Below are 17,654 nucleotides of genomic sequence, written 5' to 3' on the forward strand. Positions count from 1 at the left end.
AACCAATCGCCGGCAAATGGAGGTCAAAACGTCAGTTACTTATGACCAGCGTCGTCCCAAATTCAAACGTGAATCAACATTTGTGGTAAACTCTTCCATTTCAACATCGTCAGGCTCGGACCGAAGTAGTAGCTTATCAGTAATCGGGCCTAGGGCAGTTATGGGGCCACGATCTGTGGTAGGTGCCGCCATAATCGATATAACTAGAAGTACTGTGACAACTGCATGCCCACTGGAAAGCGATGAAAATTGCGCAGAGAGAAATTATATCTAAACAAGTGCGAAGAATAATGAGAAATTTTAAATTCTATGCGACGATTTATGAACAATGCGGTAAATGCATTTTTGGTAAGACTGATAAACCATAAAATCAATAATGTTTTTGGTATACAGAAGTTATCTTCGGTTTAACTGAGCGCCTCCAAGGATGAAAATGTTATATAAATGTTACTTTGTAAAGGTTTCCTAAACACATGTTTGTAAAATAATCATAGTGGATTAAGTGCAAAATGAAATAAATATGTACATATTACAAAAAAAAAATATAATAATGCGTTGAGTTTTTATTAATTTTCTGTCTAGGCTTCAAAGAGAACCATTCCGTGCTGAGTGGAATAAAGTGCTTCAACAAGGTTTGCGTGCATACCATCATATTACTGAAGAAGATTTTAAATATTCTCGCAGCACCTATTACTTATTTTTTTTTAGTTCACATCGCTGTACACTATTTGTTCCATAAATTCTCAAATTGCAATTACATAAATACAAACACCATCCAATTTACTAATTTCATTTAAATTGCGTATGTCGTATGTACTTTTATTTAAGGTAATAAACTAATATTTCCAGCAATTTGGTTGTCCATGCAACCATTAGTGGTTAGCTGGACCACCAAATTGACTAATAAACACAAATTTGTATATACTATGGATTTTTAATAATTATAAAATGGTAGGGAATTTCCAGACGCCCGAAAAGACACTACATCGTATCTGCATTACTACGATACGCTCACACTTTTGCTTTCTTTCCGCATCTATTTTTTCATTTCTTCGTTATTTACGCTTTTGTTTACATTTAGGTTTCATTTAAACATTAGTTACAAGTATCTTATTTAAAGTTTTTTCCGCGCAGTTTGTTGTGTTTTTTTTTATAGGTTCGCCGTCATAACATTACTCTTTCTTGTTAAGTATGTATTTAAAAAAATTTGATTTTTTATATCTTATGAATCATTGTTGTTGTTGCTCTGTTGTTATCAACATAAATTGTGTTCCCTTAACATGCGTGTCATTATCGTTACCATAGATTATCATCATTATTACTACAGCATAATCCTTTGCTTCTTTATCATCACCATCTTTGTTGTGATTTTTTTTTATTTTCAATTTTTTTTGTTTTTAGTATAATAAAATAATGTGTGTATATGCTTTCACAATCGGAGTTATTCAGCAGCAACCGGATTTGGTGTTTTCCACTGGACGTCCTTGATCGATTTTAACTTTACTGGCGTTCTCAGTGGCACTTGAAGGCGGCCCAACACGATTCTTTATCTCGGCAGCCATCGTCAAGAAAGCTTGCTCAACGTTCGTTGCATTTTTGGCTGATGTTTCAAGGAATGGAATGCCTAATTGGTTTGCATATTCCTAATATTAAAAAAAAAAAAAACAATTAACATTAACTTATGCATCTTCTAATTAACTCAAATGTGTATGAGGAAACTTACCGCAGCTGTTGTTGTATCGACGACTTTCTTCGTAGTCAAATCACACTTGTTGCCTACCAACAACTTGTTCACATTTTCGCAAGCATATCGTTCGATTTCCTCTAACCATTGTTTTACGTTGTTAAAAGACTCTTGGTCTGTGCAATCGTAGACGACAATAATACCGTGAGCACCACGATAGTACGATGAAGTGATTGTACGGAAGCGCTCCTGCCCAGCGGTATCCCACTGTTATAAAGACAACACAAATTTTGTTTATTTCTCGAATATGTTCTTTTTGAAATACAAAGAGTAGAATAACGCATTTTTCTACTTACGATTTGCAACTTTATAGTTTTTCCGTCCAATTCTATGGTTCTAATTTTCTGCAATGCAATAATACTTTTATAAATATACATACATACATTATTTCAGGTGTATCTTAAAAAAAATTGTACTTACGAAATCCACTCCGATTGTGCTAATATAGCTCTCTGTATATGTGTCGTCGGCAAATCGCAAGAGAAGGCACGATTTCCCTACGCCCGAGTCGCCGATAAGCAATAATTTGAACAAGTAATCACTAGAAGCAAAAAATTAGTTTAAGGTTATTAAAAGAATTTATAAAACATAAAATAAAACAGTGGAAATCATATTTTCTTAGTAAAATGGGGCGTGTAGTTATTGGAGTTTCAATAATTATTTCAGTTTAAGGATATAGATAATATGAATATTCATATGTTATGTGTATAATTGTTATTTGCTGTACAGTTAAGTCCTGTTCTTACTCGTAAAATAAATAGAGTAAATGCTCAAAACGCTTTTTATTGTTTGTCGCATTTCGTTTTCAATTATTTTTTTCCTGTTCCCGTTTAACTTGAGGTCAGTGCAAGCTAAGTAGCGATTCGCGACCGCTGAAGATAGTATTTTTACTGTGGCGTTTATTATGGGTCATAGCAAGTAAGCGTAGAGTAGGGTTGGGAACTTCATCCGGATTTTCCAGCTATCCGGATAAACCGAATATTCGAATTCCGAAGAAACCGCTCTTTTACTTAATCCGCATTGGGCGCTTAGGTTTGATGCAACCGTATATATAAGCAAGGAATTCGCGGCAACACCCGATTTCAATCGTTTTTGATAATATGTAGTTAGACTTAATGATATAATTGAACTTGGTTAGGTACAAATCGATTAAGTGTTTATCGAGGTACACCTTTGTAGTTATAAAGTGGGCGGTGCTACGCCCAATTCCTATAAGTCTATAGCAGTCTTATTTATTGTTAGGATATTGTTGTAACGACTTACTTAAAGTAAATTAGCGTCCTCAGTTATTGAAATATTGGTGTTTTCGTATTTCTGAAATTTGCCGGTATACGGGAAGGGTGTGTAATTTTAGACTGATTTGAATATTTTCAACAAATTACTTTTCCGTACCAAGGTTATTAAGTGCACAGAGTTTGGTGGAAATTGATAAATCGGTTACCGGTTACATTACCGTTTTCAACAATTTGCATCTAATATTTACTGAAATATCGCAGTTTTTGCTCTTTTTGAAAATACCGTTATATGGGAAGTGGGTGAGGTTACAGTGCGATTTCGGCCATTTGCAATCTCAATTTTTGCTCGCGTTATCGTGCACACGGACAGACGGACGGACATACAGACAGACATGGCTTAGTCGACTTCTCTTTTCATTCTGATCATTTATGTATACATTTGTCCATATCTATCTCGATTCGTTTTGGCTGTTACAAACAACTGTTATGCGAACCGTTATGCGTTGTGCACAAGTGCGCTCGAGTATAAAAACTTTGCATACATTGTGAAAAAATCTCTGTGCCAATACTTTTGTAATTTCACAATATTTTCAACTCTAATAATGGATTTCTTAAAAAACAATTTTGTTATTTCATTAACGCTTTTTTGAACTCAATAAAATATGTATGCTGATTTGCTAATTATAAATTATTTTAATATATAATTTTTTTGTTTTCTAATTTTTGAAGTGAAATTGGCAAATTCAACGGAAATTGCATACGGAAATGGTGCAACGGAAATGGTTGGGCTGAAACAAGTGCTTATTGTGTGTATGTATATGGTATTAATTTAATAAAAATTTGCTAATAAAAGGTTAAAGAATAGAAAACGACCAATACAAGAATGAAAGTAAAGGTGACTACGTACATATATGAAGAAAAGGATAAAGGCAAAAGTAACAATAAAAACAAAGATGCGTAAAAGTAAAGGTAAATGGTAAAGGTAATGAAGACCAAGGTATTTTTAAACACTTTACTTATATATGTATGTATATAAGGGCAAAGGTGAAGCGGAATATGTAGATGAAGAAAATGATAAACATAAAGGCAAAGACAAAGAGGAGGATGAGGATACCGATAAAAGTAAAGATGAAGATAGGGGAAGAAAGATTGAAATAAAGATAATTAAAGAGAAAAGAATACAGAGAGAGACACAGAGACTCAGTCTGGGAACTATTTTGTAATTTTAGAGATTTTCGGGATTCTCTGGACTTATCGATAAAATAATCGAGATTTGTATCGGTGTTGTTATTGATATTTTTATCGATTTCTTTATCGAAATTTGTATCGATATTGTTATCAATTTTGGTATCGATATTTTCGTAACTTATGGATATCATAATCGATTTGTTTATCGATTTTGTTATAGATATTTTTATCGATTTTGTTCTCGATATTTATCGATTTTGTTATCGATATCTACCGATTTTGCTATCGATTATTATCGATTTTGTTATCAATATTTATAGATTTTGGTATTGATTTGGTAATGGATATTTTATCGATTTGGTTTTCAATATTTTTATCGATATTTGTCAGTATTTGTCGATTTGATTAGCGATTTTGTTATGGTTATTTTTATCGAGTTTCTAATAGATTTTTCTACCAATATTGTTATCGATTTTGCTGTCAAAATTTTTTATCGAATTTTTCGTCGATTTTGTAATCAATATTTTTATCGGTTTTGTTGTCGATATTTTAAAGGATGTAAGAGTATAAAGATACAAATGAGGATAAAGAAAAACAGAATAACATAAAGAGGGGTAGAGATAGAGATCTAGATAGAAAAAAACGAAAAATATAACGTTAAGCAAAAGCAGATTGGTTATGAGACAAAATAGATATGTATATAACGTAAGTTTCAATTCTCCAGTGTGGCCCAAGCGCAGTTACATTTTTTATTTTTCAGTTAACGTGCAAGCAATCATATTCGAATAACAAAAAATAATAACATTACTTTTAAATTTAAAAAAGATGTTAATGCCTTTTTACCATACATTTTTGGAACTGATTTTTAAAATGTTTAGTTGGAATTTCTCGCAATCAAAGCAGAATGCAGAATGAAAATGACGTAAACAACTCTGCCGCTGTAGTTGCAAGCTCTAAGGTACCTCAAATTTCCTTTACATTTACGAAGAAGAATCTTCTTGAACACTTCAGTACTTATCACACAAGTTATTGTAATTCCTATCGAAATAGTTCCTAATTGCCCTATCGCTTTGGTATCATAAAGACGTGATGCGTGTAAAGAGTACTCCCTAAGGACCAAGGAGTACTCCAAAATTAACCACATTCATATAAAAAATATGGTCCAATTAACATGGCGATGTCCTAGGGCAGGACCATATACTCCATCCCTGCATTACATCAGAGTAGCACAAAACAACTCCAACATATTAACAATGGCATTGTTGTTATATTTTTTTGTTTGTCCACGCTTTTGTTCTTCACTTCTCAAATGCTTTTTCGAAATTAATAAAAACCAAGACAAAAATTAAAAATTACATGTTGCCTCAGCAAACAATTAGGTTTGATATACATTTGAGAATGATTCGAAATCAAAGCCTTTCTCAAATGTCAAACATTTGAAAATGATTTGAAAATTACAGCTTTCTCAATAAAAAGGGGAGTTTTATTAATGATACAAATATTAAAATTATAATTATTATTATAAATATTTTTATCATGGTTTTATCTCCATTTGAGAGTATGGTTATCTACAAATCAATTTCAAATAATTTCAAACAATTGTACTTCAAATGTGGATATAAAATTTATTATAGGAAATGTATATTTCATATTTATTTTTTCTTCGCGATGTACATACGTATGTACATAACAAAAAAAAATTAAGATAAAGTAATTTATAATAAATTCGTAGATATTGAAAGCCCGCAGCTTCTTCATACCGCGCAAACAGCCAATCCACTATTTGTGGGCTTTCTCTTTGAAAGTTTTTTTCTATTCATTGTTTTTTTTTCAATTGATCTTAATTTTATTCTTACAATTTTTTATTTAAATACGCATTTTTATATCGTTTGACACTTGCCATCTTTCTTCAAATCAACCTCAAATGAATTTAAGATGCAAAATTTAAACCTCGTTTTCAATTTGAAAATCATTTGAGAGAAACATTTGACATCAAATTGTGGAATACATTTTTCTCAAACGTTTGACACCATGAACCAACAAAACAAACAAAGTATCTAGTCGTTGGTTCATAGCGTTTGAAACTGTGCTGCAAGGCTAGTAATAGGTTGTTAATACTCGCTGTGAAGCTATGGCAGTCTATGATTGAGCGAACAGCTATGTACGAGAGAGGAGCAATGGATCTCTCTTTAACAAGTGACTCATCCGCCCCATAATTCCGTACTATATAACTTCACCACTTGAAGCCGTTCGGAGATATTGTTAATAACAATTATTTCTAATTGTATTGTACATTGGACGGCTGCCAATGCCAACTACGATATAATTGCATCAAATGCAATCTCCACATAAAATTCCTGAATCAAGCGTAAACACTCCCCACAAATGAGTACTGATTGCCACGAAGAAATATTCGAAGCACAAGTGTAGGTAAGGCGTCGACGGCGTGGATAGACGAAATTGAGCGACATCATATTCATTGAAATGAAAAAATGACGTCGCAAAAATATTAAAAGCTTATATATATGTATGCATTATAAAAATTAAAATTTATTTATTTGCACTTACTATTCTGGATTCATAGCTGCTTTTTCGGGAAAACCTAAAACGTTTTCAAATATTCTGCTCGTAGACGAATTCGAGCTGTTGTTTTTTTTTCTTCTACTGCGCTAATCAAATGATTTTTTTCTTCAGCCGAGCCACACTTTCCACTGCTGTATCTCACTTCAACGAAGAGTTATATTTGTTTTTTTTTTCCTTTGAAACAAACGGCTGCTAATATTTTTGCTTACTGTTTAATATTTTGGACTTTTCCTTGCCTTTTAACAATTTGTTTTCTATTAAGAAATATTGCAATTGAATGCTGTAACTTTTATTTTTTCGTTCGATGATTTTCAACGACAGCAACGACGACGAAAGAACAATGGCGACGAACAAATGACGATGAAGAAAATTCACTAGCATTCGCTCGCTTCCACGCAATCAATTTAATTTTGTTGTCTCGCTCGCACACACAAAATAGCACAATTTTCTGACACATCAGTTGAACGAGTGGAGTAGTCGGAGTATCGATATTGATAAATATTGGTCTAATGGTTGCCACAATACGCTGCGTTTACATAAGACAATTTGACACAACACAATTGAGAATATCTGGCCAAAGCAAAGGTAAATTTATATATATATATATATAGATTTACGTTCTTTGGTAACGAGGTGTCGCGTCGTATAGATTTACGTTCTTTGTTATACATTTTCGTTCTTTGTCAAAAAGAATATACAGTCAGTCCATAAAGTTTAGGTACAGCGATTTTTTTACAATACGGGCAACTATTTTTTAGATATTTTAATTTTAATTAATTTTGTATAAAAATATGGTCAATTCTACAACAAAAAACCCAAAAATCAGAGTTCCAAATCTTGTGCAAAATTAAAGAAAATTTGAAAAAAAATTTCATTCAAATATTGCACTTTTTATTTACGCTCTCTAGAAAAAATTTGAGTACGCAGTTTTTTAGCGCATTCAATTTTAGTATAATAAAATGCAAGTATGAGGAAGCTAGGACTTACCATTGATTTTTGGGAAATTTTTTTGTTGAAGGTGTCGCACATTTTTTCCATATAAAAAAATTATCAAACATTATTTTATATGGAGAAAATGAGCGACACCTTCAACAAAAAAAATTCATAAAAATCAATGTTAAGTCCTAGCCACCACAAACTTGCACTTTGTTATATTAAAATTTAGTGGGCTAAAAAACTGCATACTCAACTTCTTTCTAGAGAGCGTAAATAAAAAGTGCAATATTTGAATGAAATTTTGCCAAATTTTCTTTAATTTTACACAAGGTTTGGAACTCTGATTTTTGGGTTTTTTGTTGTAGAATTGATCATATTTTTATACAAAATTATCGAAAAATAAAATATTTAAGAAATAGTTGCCCGTATTGTAAAAAAATCACTGTACCTAAACTTTATTGACTGACTGTAGTTGTGGCCACCATTAGACCAATATTTATCGATATCGATACTCCGATACAGTGTATACGTTGCACTGCTATACCATTTGCTCCAGCATTTGCTTAAAGGTAAATAAAGCTCTGCGTACATTTTTAGCGCAAATCTCAAATATTACAAATTTTGAGTTGTGACTCTTTTGAAGACGGTGTGCAATATGTACAGATTTATGCAGGTCGAAAAATCTTGACATTGAACAAACATAATTCGCATCAAAATTTCCTTTTCCGTATACAGATTTTCTTTTAATATACATACATATCGTCGTTTAGGGCCGGTTGTTCAATGTCTGGTTATCACTACTTGCCGGTTAACCATCATTATCATATCAGTACAAAACCGCGTATTGTCGTTGCGCAAAACCTTGTTTGCCAAAAATTGGATTTGCTCACACAAGCTCTTGGCTCAATCCTTCCTGAAACATACTAACCAAAAATGCGATTGCTTTATAAAAAAAATAACCATTTTGAAATGTGAGTGTTTTTACTCTCTAGAAAATAATTTATGGAACCTCACATACGCGATATTGCATTTTGTTGATACGCGGTTTTGTAGTTTAAACGACGATATGTACATATCTAATATATATAAACGCCTTAATTTGGTTATTTATATATTTTATTTAAATATCAGTGTGACTTTGAGTAAGAACATATTAGTAATACATGTTCATTAATAATTATGTCTACAATAACTTTACAAGCACTTTAACAAATACTAATTACTTTTCTTAAATGGGCAGAAAGGTATGCTGGGTAACATATCAATATAATGGAAAGGGGAAGCGGTGAAAAAAATTCGAAAACTGATGGATTGACCATCATAAACTCCAATATCCAATCATAGGTAGGATTATCCTTGCGCCTGAAACGTACTTAATTTTCGGAATAAACACATTTATTTAATGGAATGCATCGATGGCAGCAGTTTTTATTCCAGTGAGTTCAGCGTCAATAATTGTTTTAGCACCTTTGTTTGCGACGTTTCACGTATTTCTCCAGCTAAGAACATTTCATCTACTACCGTGTAAACTTTATAAAAGTTAAATACAAGGTCCAATTCACATACATTATGGAAGTACTCGTTAAGTACCTCCACAAAATTGTGTATCGCTTCAAGATAGCACAGATTGTTGTCGTTTACATCAACGCAGATACAGAAGTAGAGTCCGGCATATCGGCGGTACACAATCTTAAAGTTCCGAAACTGTGAATGAGAAAATATTAAATAATATACATACTAAGTATAATCTAGAGTAATTGGCAGTCTCAATTTCAATATATAAAAGACATTCCAAATAATTACACCGACCGAATACACATAAATTTGGGTTGGCCCCGAAACATTTCCCTCCCCACGCTCAGATTCGTGGGTACAGGTTAAGAAAGTTATATTATTTGAAAGTGTCAAAAGCCTGAATTTTATATTCATCACCTACCTCGACAAAATTTGTGTGTTTTGCATCCCGTACTGTCACCACTGCATGCACCTCTTCGATCAGCTTCTGCTTTTCGTCGTCATCAAAATTCATATACCACTTGGCCAAACGCGTCTTACCAGCACGATTTTGTATCAAAATGAACCGTATCTGCGAAAACAAATAATTACATCCAATTTCAATTTCTGAGGGGCGTTTCGCTGTTTGCTTACCATAGTTTTCAACAATTTTATTTTGCCTTTTCCCCAATACTCCAGCAAGCAAATTGGTCAAAATTGTGATAAAGAACCTCTCTGATTTTTTTGTATCATTACGCACAACAGGGTTGCCAATTCAGTGTTGCTTTTATTTTAACCCTTATGCGCATTGCTCAAACCAGTTCGTTCAAATCCGTGTGGATTCCTTGAAAGTGTCGGTCATGCAGTGATATAAACAATTTCTATCAGAATGACCCAGATCGAAACTATTCATTCATAAAATGTAAATAAGGATTTATCTATGCAGTGCATTGCTGATATTTTCAAGTGATTTAGGTTTTTCTTCGATTTATATCTAGTCCACAATAAATTTTAATCCTATACCTACAGAATGCAACTCTGCAGACCATGTAAACCATATGATCAATGTACCAAAATAGAATGAACTCAATCAACTAAATACTTGAATTTGCATTTCGTTGAAGGAAACAATGATAGTGTTATCAAGATTACGTGGATCGGCTCTCCGTGGTTTTCATAAGCACATATGGGTTAGAAATTGTTCATCAGCAGCAGCGGCAGCAACGCCAGAATCTAGCACCCTGACTGGAGTACATGATGCCCAGCAGGCACTAGCGCTCAAGGAGAACTGCATTTTGGTAGATCCGAATGATAACGCCATTGGCGCCAGCAGTAAAGCTGATTGTCATCGAGTGAATGGAGAGACTGGAGCGGTCAAATTACATCGTGCTTTCAGTGTCTTCCTTTTCAATTCTAAGGGAGAAATGCTTGTGCAACGCCGTTCCGTACACAAGGTAGCTTCATTTTTTGCCTTTGTTATTGGAGAGTTTATTTATATTATTTATTTTGTAGATTACATTCCCCGACACGTATACAAACGCTTGTTGTAGTCATCCACTGCACGACATTGAATTGGAGCGGGAAGAAGCTAATGCGATAGGAATACGAAGAGCAGCTCAGCGGCGGCTTAACTATGAGCTTGGCATTCCAACGGAACAAATTCAACCAGAAAACTTTCACTATTTGACGCGCATACATTACCACAACACAGGTGATGGTGTGTGGGGTGAACATGAAATCGATTATATACTTTTCCTGCAAAAGGATGTCGATCTCAATCCGAATGAGAATGAGGTCAGCGAAGTGCGCTTCGTAAAGCGTAATGAAATTGACAAGGCTGTGAACAAATTCGATGCTCCAATGACACCTTGGTTTAGACTGATCCTAAAGCATAAACTTAAGGAATGGTGGGATAATTTGCACCAATTAAAAAAGTTTGAAGATACAAAATTCATACATCGCTTCACCTAAGCAATGGAATATCTTTTCATCATCATCGAATAGGCGGCGGGAAACACCAAAGAAATTTTTGATCGGCACTTTGACTAGAGTGGTCTCCTGATTGTTAGTTTGCTTTAAGAAATAGAATTCATTAAAATTATCGTTACGGGATTAATAAAATAAGCCATTTAAGATTTCTCTTTTTTTGTTTATTTATGGTCGTAAGCATACATCTGTATATGTGTATGTATGTAAATAACAATAGAGTACAATAATGATCACATTTACTGTGTTACCATGCACATTGCTTTTGTCTTAAATGCTATTCATATAACTATCTTTTATGTATGTATGTTGTATGTTATTAGTTGGCGGAGCACAATAAACATTTCGCAGCACAACAACAAATAACGAACAAAATGAACTATAAATATTTACAGGTTTTGGCGTAAAAAATCTAATAAAATAGTAAAACAAATCAGCTGCAGCTTGACTTGTTCATTTTTCTCCTAGTTTCGAAGCACTAATTTGTATGCATAACTTAAGTTTGATCAACGGTTTAAGAAAAAGGCGGTGAAGCAGGCAGGCATAATGTCAATAAATAGTTTGCATATCAAACAAAATCTTCATTTAAGATTTACTGTAGTTAAGTGTTTATTACATACATAGTTGTATGTACGTTCATTTACATTTCACGGTTAGGGGGTTTTCCACGAGAAGGAACTCTGGTCGATTCCAACTAACTATATCCTCACCGAATATCCAGATTTAATTTGCAGTCTAAATAGTTTTACGTTCTTAAAAACAAAATATACTTTTTTATGTAGTTGCAACTAACACTAATAGGTCGACTTGTGTATTCGAATCTTCAGTTGATTTAATATGAGTATATTACGAATTTGCATGCGCTTTAAAAACACGTCGTTGTTAGTAGGTATACATATGTATGTGTAATATATAATAAATAAGTGTCGATTCGTTAATTACATAATTTTCTTTTTAGTAAAATATTTTTTTTTTATCGTTTGCTTTATTATCAGCCGTTTGCCGAATTTCGCACTTCATTTAAGGCACTTTTGAAGTCTTGTAGTTCATAGCGTATTAAGGAAATTTCACAAAACACTATATTACCACAAATAAAAATTTGGCACTTTCGTTTTGGATTCCTCTATATGCATAAATTCACTCCTTGTTTTATGGTTGGAAAGCATGTGCTTTAAGTGATATTTTGTCGCACTAAGCAATTGTATGACAGTCTACATAAGTAATATCACAGCCATTAACTTTTAGGATAGGCCAAAGAGTTTCAATGCATTGAATGCCGTAGCTAAAGCTACTTCTTCGGGCGTTTTCTTCATAAAAGCAGCTATCATTTCTACAATGGCGGGCAAACTACAAGGCTCGTTGCGTTGAAAGGTGCAGTACCTGAAAAATATCAGTCCATTGAAAGAATGATTCCTATGCAAATATCTGTCTGGTACATCTACCTATGTAAATATAAAAGCGAACGTTCCGTTATTCCAGTCTTAACATGTTGCGGCAGCTTGGAAGCTCTTGTATTTGGGTACATGAACGGCGAGTCCGTTTCGACGAGCAGTCTATCGATAGGAAGAATTCCATTTTCTAAGAGTTTGCGTACTCCACTATCTGATTTGTCCTGCAACGTAAAAAAAAAACAATTGCATTTAGTTGTTTTGTAAGTTTAATCTGTAAAATTATTGCCAATAATGCTGAATTTCCACTAGGCTTTAAATGCTAGAAAGTGTAATGTCAAAGTTGAGCCTTAAAAAAAAGAAGTGCCGTAACGTTCATGTTCATTTCCACATCTTTCAATGCCTAGTGGAAATTCGGCATAAAAGAAATTATCATCGGTTCACGTGATCCAAAGTTATCTTATAACCTACATAGGTATGTACATAAAAAAATATTCCGACGAATTGCTAAACTGATTTTTTTGTCGGATAAAAATTAATGCTTTAAAATATTTGTTTACCGAATAACTCGGATTTCTCTAAAATTTATCTTACCTTGCATAAATAACCAGTTAAACTGATATAGAATCTTCTATTTAGATATTTGACTGCTTCGTCGGCCGTTCCCATGAATCCTCTTATGATTATAGGTGGTAAAGTCTCGAATCTGTAAATTTAATCGCAGAGAAATGTTCATATCGATGGTCCTCTGCAATAACGACACAATTAAAAATTCAAAAAATAATATCCATTACTACTGTAGAGTGACTCATGTCTCTAATCCTAAATTTGCTTTAGTAATTCCTCCTATTTATATAATATATATAATTATAAGTTCTTATTTTTTGAATTTTGCCGTTATTGCAGAATACCATCGATTGTAGATACATATCACCGCTTGGCGTGCAGTTCCTCGTATAATAACAGTTGCGGATAAAAACTTACTTATCCAGGATATCGAGTACATCTTGTTGCGCGGATCGCTCATGTATAAGCAGAGATTTGTTCAAATTGCAAGCTAAATGTATCTGCTTTTCAAAAATTTCCTTTTGGGTCTCTGGCTCAGAGAAATCACGTTGATAATCTAAGCCACATGGTCCGATAGCGACGCATTCCTGTGAAGCCGCAATATGCTCGAACTCGAACCAGGTGTTCGGTTCCTCGACAATCGATTTGGAATCGTGTGGATGTATGCCAGCAGTCGAATAAATTATATCGGGATAAATTCGTGATAGACGAAGCGCTTCTTTGCTAGATTTTACCGATGTGCCTGGAACCATTATTTTCTGAACTCCTGTGGAAATATTTAATTTTGAATGAGTATTGAAAATTATAAAAATCAGCTATTGCATTAAGTCATATGGGAATTAAATATATGTATGTACATATGTACAATAACTATGTAGGTACCTACATATCTACGTATAACAACTTTGACTTCTCACAGATCTTTGAGGTCAGATAGGGTTACATATTTTTGAACAATTACTTATTTACATATTTGTGCATATAAATGGGTGTGTTACTATGGTATATATAGAGTAGGTATACATATGTACATAGGTGCATACAGATATGACTAAGAGTAGTCTTCGAATGACAGGGCGCAACATTCTTATCTAAGAAAAACGCAAAAGATCTTCTTGAAAACACAACTATACGCTAATTTATATGCGTATACATAAATAAATTACATATACATAAATGTACGGTCAAGTATGTACGCCAACTTTGTGGCAATATCATTATACCTTACCCGCATCCTTTGCTCGTTGTATTACTGATTCCAGATCACGGCTATATTTTTTGTTTGTTAGATTCGCACCCGCATCTATCACTATGAGATTTTCGAAGCAGTGCTTCATATCCACTAAATTCATATCCACACCGATATCCAAGGCACCAGTAGTGTCGACTGGAATCGTCACACCGGCGCCAGCGGCGGCAGAAGAGGCTGTGCCAGCTACAGAGGATTGTGCCATGTCGTTTTTGTCGGTTATTTGTGTATTGTTTCACAACTTGAAGAATACGTTTTTGTTATCTGTGAATTGAGTGTCGCTTGCACGTTGACTTGACGAAAATAGGTATGACGAAATAACAAATTGTATTAATACAACACACAGTGAAAATGTTCAAATGCACATTAATTACGATGAATATCTTGCGAACGTTTTGCAAAACAATGGTTAACGTCGTAGACGAGAAGTGTTTTCGTAATAAATACGATATTAGCAATCAGCTTAGAAATATAGTGCACCTTTAAAAATGTTAATTTTGTATGGAAATATAAAAGTTAAAATGATTTAGAAAATCCCTACGACTGCTGGCAGCTGGCGGCCAAGAAAATTAGTAAAATACCAGTGATAGTGTTGCCAAGTACCAAGGTAATTTATTTCAAAACTGAGACAACTCGAAGTGGAATGCACAGTGTGGTCGGAGAAGCAAACCAGAAAATTATGATGAAGAGAAAAACGGAAAAATATAAGATCAACTAAACCTAACGAAAGTGAAATATAAATTATGTATGCATATAAGAAACCGAAAAAATAATAGTTAAATACATGATAAAAATATAGTAAGGTAGAACCGCTGAGAGTCACTTTTAAAATTCTTGACGTTTCCAAACAATTTAATTTTTAAATTTTCTCACAAACTCACACACACATTTTCATTTTCAATCTCAAGCAACAACAATTTCGAACAATTTCATTTTTTTATTTTCACATTTATATGATTTTAAAATGTTGGCAAACTTCAAAAAAAAATCATGGCCGACAAATTGAGAGAACGGTTATACCTTGCTATGTTTTTATCATGGTTAAATATACATATCTATGGGGTGACAAATGTGTAAATCAATGGCCTTATTAATAAAAAAATAGAATAGGTTTAAAAAGCTTTATAAAATTATATTTTCATAAAAATTTTCGATTTACAAAGCAGTTAAGGACCTTTTTATTATTGAATTACACATGTTTAAATACTTCTTTATATTTCATGAAATTAGATGCTTTGACAAGTAGAAAGAAAAAAATTAAGACACGCAAAAATATTTTCCGGAATTTTCAGGGATTTATACCGAATTTCATAATTTGTAAGGAATTACATCATATAGCTTTAAAGACAACTGACGTACTCACCCGGATTTATATCTGGCCAAGGCTTGTTACTCCACCATCACTCCGCAAAAACTCTGTGGAATTTGTATACTGTTACACCAACAACGACGACGGCCCATTCCCACGACAGCCGGTTCTACGTACCGGAATGACTCGGGTTTTACCCGACCAAAGGCTGTTGTTTCGGCGATCTAACCCCGTTTAGGTCGGCGAAGTATCTCAGAAGTTGCTCGCCCATAGGGCTACATTCGCTACGTATTCTTCTACTCAGGGCTGGCATCGAGTCAAACCCAGGGCCAGAAATCTACACCTGCTGTGTATGCCAGAGACGACTACTCCACCCCCTGCTGCTCAAACAGAGCAGCCTCCACGGCTAACCTTAGTCTATCTGAGCAGCCTCACACAGTCACCACAGCACAACAACATAATAACACCACAGACCATACCACATCCACGACAAACCACAGAATACACATAACCGCACCCATACCCACCCGCCGACGCCAACAACTCCTGGTTCCTCCTACAATCTGCACGGTATGTCACACCAGGATATTCTGTAATGTGACATCAGTCAAGTGCAATACCTGCCAGGCTGGTGCCACTTTAGGGCATGCTCAGGTCTGCGCACCACGCTAGATTGGACGAGGAATTTCGAGGGCCCGTGTTGCGCTGCTCGGTCGCAGACCTCAACTGCGACGCCTCCCGCCACCACCACATGGCGGCAACCACCTCAGCAGCGCACACAGCCAACGGCGTCACGACCACACACATCCCTCACACCCCGCATCACCACACGTCTCCCGAACCACATGAAGCTCCTTCAATTTAACTGTAACGGGCTTCAGAGCAAGATCGAGGTTATAACCGTCTTCATGGGAAGTCATGGCATATTGATAGCTGCGGTCCGAGAGACGAAGTTGCACAGCAAATCAACACTGTTGAATTGTGCCGGGTACAACGTGCACCGTCGAGATCGCGAGCCGGATAATGGTGGTGGCTTAGCGTTCATCACGCACCACACCGTGCAGTATCGTCTTATCGAAGCAGACATCGACCGCAGGGATACCACCCTAGAATGTCAGGACATTGCTATCCGGTCAGGCGATGTTGAGCTCGAAATATTTAACGTTTATATACCCCCTGTCACCTGCTTCCCGGCAGGATATCACCCTGACATAGGTGCGCTCCTCAGAGGTGAAAACCGTATGGTAGTAGGCGGCTTTAATGCGCACTACGATCTTTGGTACTCAAGCCTGTCAAACGATAGTAGGGGAACTGACTTGGCTGAGCAGATAGACGATTCGACATTCTGCACAATGAACGACGACGCACCCACCAGGATTATGGGCAGCTGCTGCAGCTCGCCAGGCATAACAATAGTCAGCGCTGGTCTGATAAACAGCATATCATGGCGACTTATGCTGACTTTGGCATCAGACCATCTGCCCATAGTCATCTCGATCGATAAACCAACCGACTTTGCTTCCGCGGGGCACCGAACAAGTATCAACTTTTCCAAAGCTGATTGGAAAGGCTTCGCCGAATTTACCGAAAGCACCTTCGCTGCTCTCCCAACACCAACCGACGTCCACCTTCGTCAACGTAAGTTGCGCAGGGCTGTCACCGCTGCTGCAGCTCGCTTCATACCGGCAGGATGTATTACGGACCCACGTCCAAATTTCCCTGATGAAACGGCTGTTCTAGCCGATGAGCGTGATAGCCTTCGTCAGGCCGATCCCGGAGATCCCCGTATCAGGGACCTCAACGCGGAGATTCGGCAACTAGTAAACGTACATAAGCGGAAGAAGTGGGAAGAGCATCTGAAGACCTGTAACGTCACTGTCCAATCCAACGAAACACAACGACCGAGTCGAAATTTCGTTCGGCGACCATGCTTCGTCGGACCCGGAGCGATGCGCGAGCTATTTTAGCCGGCAGT

At 35.5% G+C, this 17,654-nt stretch overlaps 6 protein-coding genes across 7 annotated transcripts in view; 2 read left to right on the forward strand and 4 right to left on the reverse strand.

The window, feature by feature from the left end:
* Nucleotides 1–307, forward strand: part of LOC118738153 (neuromedin-U receptor 1-like) — a 57,084-nt gene extending 56,777 nt beyond the window's left edge. Inside the window, exon 3 of the mRNA XM_036469077.1 lies at nt 1–307. Coding sequence (XP_036324970.1) covers nt 1–274 — 274 coding nt within the window. The 3' untranslated portion in view covers nt 275–307.
* LOC118737262 (mycosubtilin synthase subunit C) overlaps nt 1–722 on the reverse strand; it is a 196,019-nt gene extending 195,297 nt beyond the window's left edge. Inside the window, exon 1 of the mRNA XM_036467664.1 lies at nt 688–722. The gene's annotated coding sequence lies outside the window, so the exon portion shown is untranslated. The remainder of the gene's footprint in view (nt 1–687) is intronic.
* Nucleotides 723–787: 65 nt separating this feature from the next.
* LOC118737270 (ras-related protein Rab-1A) lies at nt 788–7,110 on the reverse strand. Of its 2 annotated transcripts, XM_036467675.1 has the most exons (6): nt 6,960–7,110; nt 6,736–6,891; nt 2,165–2,285; nt 2,041–2,088; nt 1,724–1,951; nt 788–1,643 (listed from the first exon to the last, which is right to left on the reverse strand). In XM_036467675.1, the coding sequence occupies exons 2-6, from the start codon at nt 6,747–6,749 to the stop codon at nt 1,446–1,448; spliced, it is 609 nt and encodes a 202-aa protein (XP_036323568.1). In that variant the 5' UTR covers nt 6,750–6,891; nt 6,960–7,110; the 3' UTR covers nt 788–1,445. The 2 variants fall into 2 exon arrangements, with proteins under 2 accessions (XP_036323568.1, XP_036323567.1); XM_036467674.1 differs by having other exon boundaries at nt 6,736–7,110.
* A 1,675-nt stretch (nt 7,111–8,785) lies between these two features.
* On the reverse strand, nt 8,786–9,962 carry LOC118737271 (AP-2 complex subunit sigma). The gene is made up of 3 exons (XM_036467676.1): nt 9,835–9,962; nt 9,623–9,772; nt 8,786–9,390 (listed from the first exon to the last, which is right to left on the reverse strand). The coding sequence occupies exons 1-3, from the start codon at nt 9,835–9,837 to the stop codon at nt 9,115–9,117; spliced, it is 429 nt and encodes a 142-aa protein (XP_036323569.1). The 5' UTR covers nt 9,838–9,962; the 3' UTR covers nt 8,786–9,114.
* A 253-nt stretch (nt 9,963–10,215) lies between these two features.
* On the forward strand, nt 10,216–11,529 carry LOC118737268 (isopentenyl-diphosphate Delta-isomerase 1-like). The gene is made up of 2 exons (XM_036467671.1): nt 10,216–10,634; nt 10,693–11,529. Exons 1-2 carry the CDS (start codon nt 10,311–10,313, stop codon nt 11,149–11,151), a joined length of 783 nt encoding a protein of 260 aa, XP_036323564.1. The 5' UTR covers nt 10,216–10,310; the 3' UTR covers nt 11,152–11,529.
* A 272-nt stretch (nt 11,530–11,801) lies between these two features.
* On the reverse strand, nt 11,802–14,993 carry LOC118737265 (3'-5' ssDNA/RNA exonuclease TatD-like). Its single transcript, XM_036467667.1, has 6 exons — nt 14,745–14,993; nt 14,350–14,663; nt 13,539–13,887; nt 13,149–13,260; nt 12,609–12,778; nt 11,802–12,546 (listed from the first exon to the last, which is right to left on the reverse strand). The coding sequence occupies exons 2-6, from the start codon at nt 14,573–14,575 to the stop codon at nt 12,408–12,410; spliced, it is 996 nt and encodes a 331-aa protein (XP_036323560.1). The 5' UTR covers nt 14,576–14,663; nt 14,745–14,993; the 3' UTR covers nt 11,802–12,407.
* Between the last annotated feature and the right edge of the window lie 2,661 nt (nt 14,994–17,654).

Source organism: Rhagoletis pomonella, unplaced genomic scaffold (assembly GCF_013731165.1).
Source record: "Rhagoletis pomonella isolate Grant_MI unplaced genomic scaffold, Rhpom_1.0 Rhpom_scaffold_00004, whole genome shotgun sequence".
NCBI classification, from domain to species: domain Eukaryota; kingdom Metazoa; phylum Arthropoda; class Insecta; order Diptera; family Tephritidae; genus Rhagoletis; species Rhagoletis pomonella.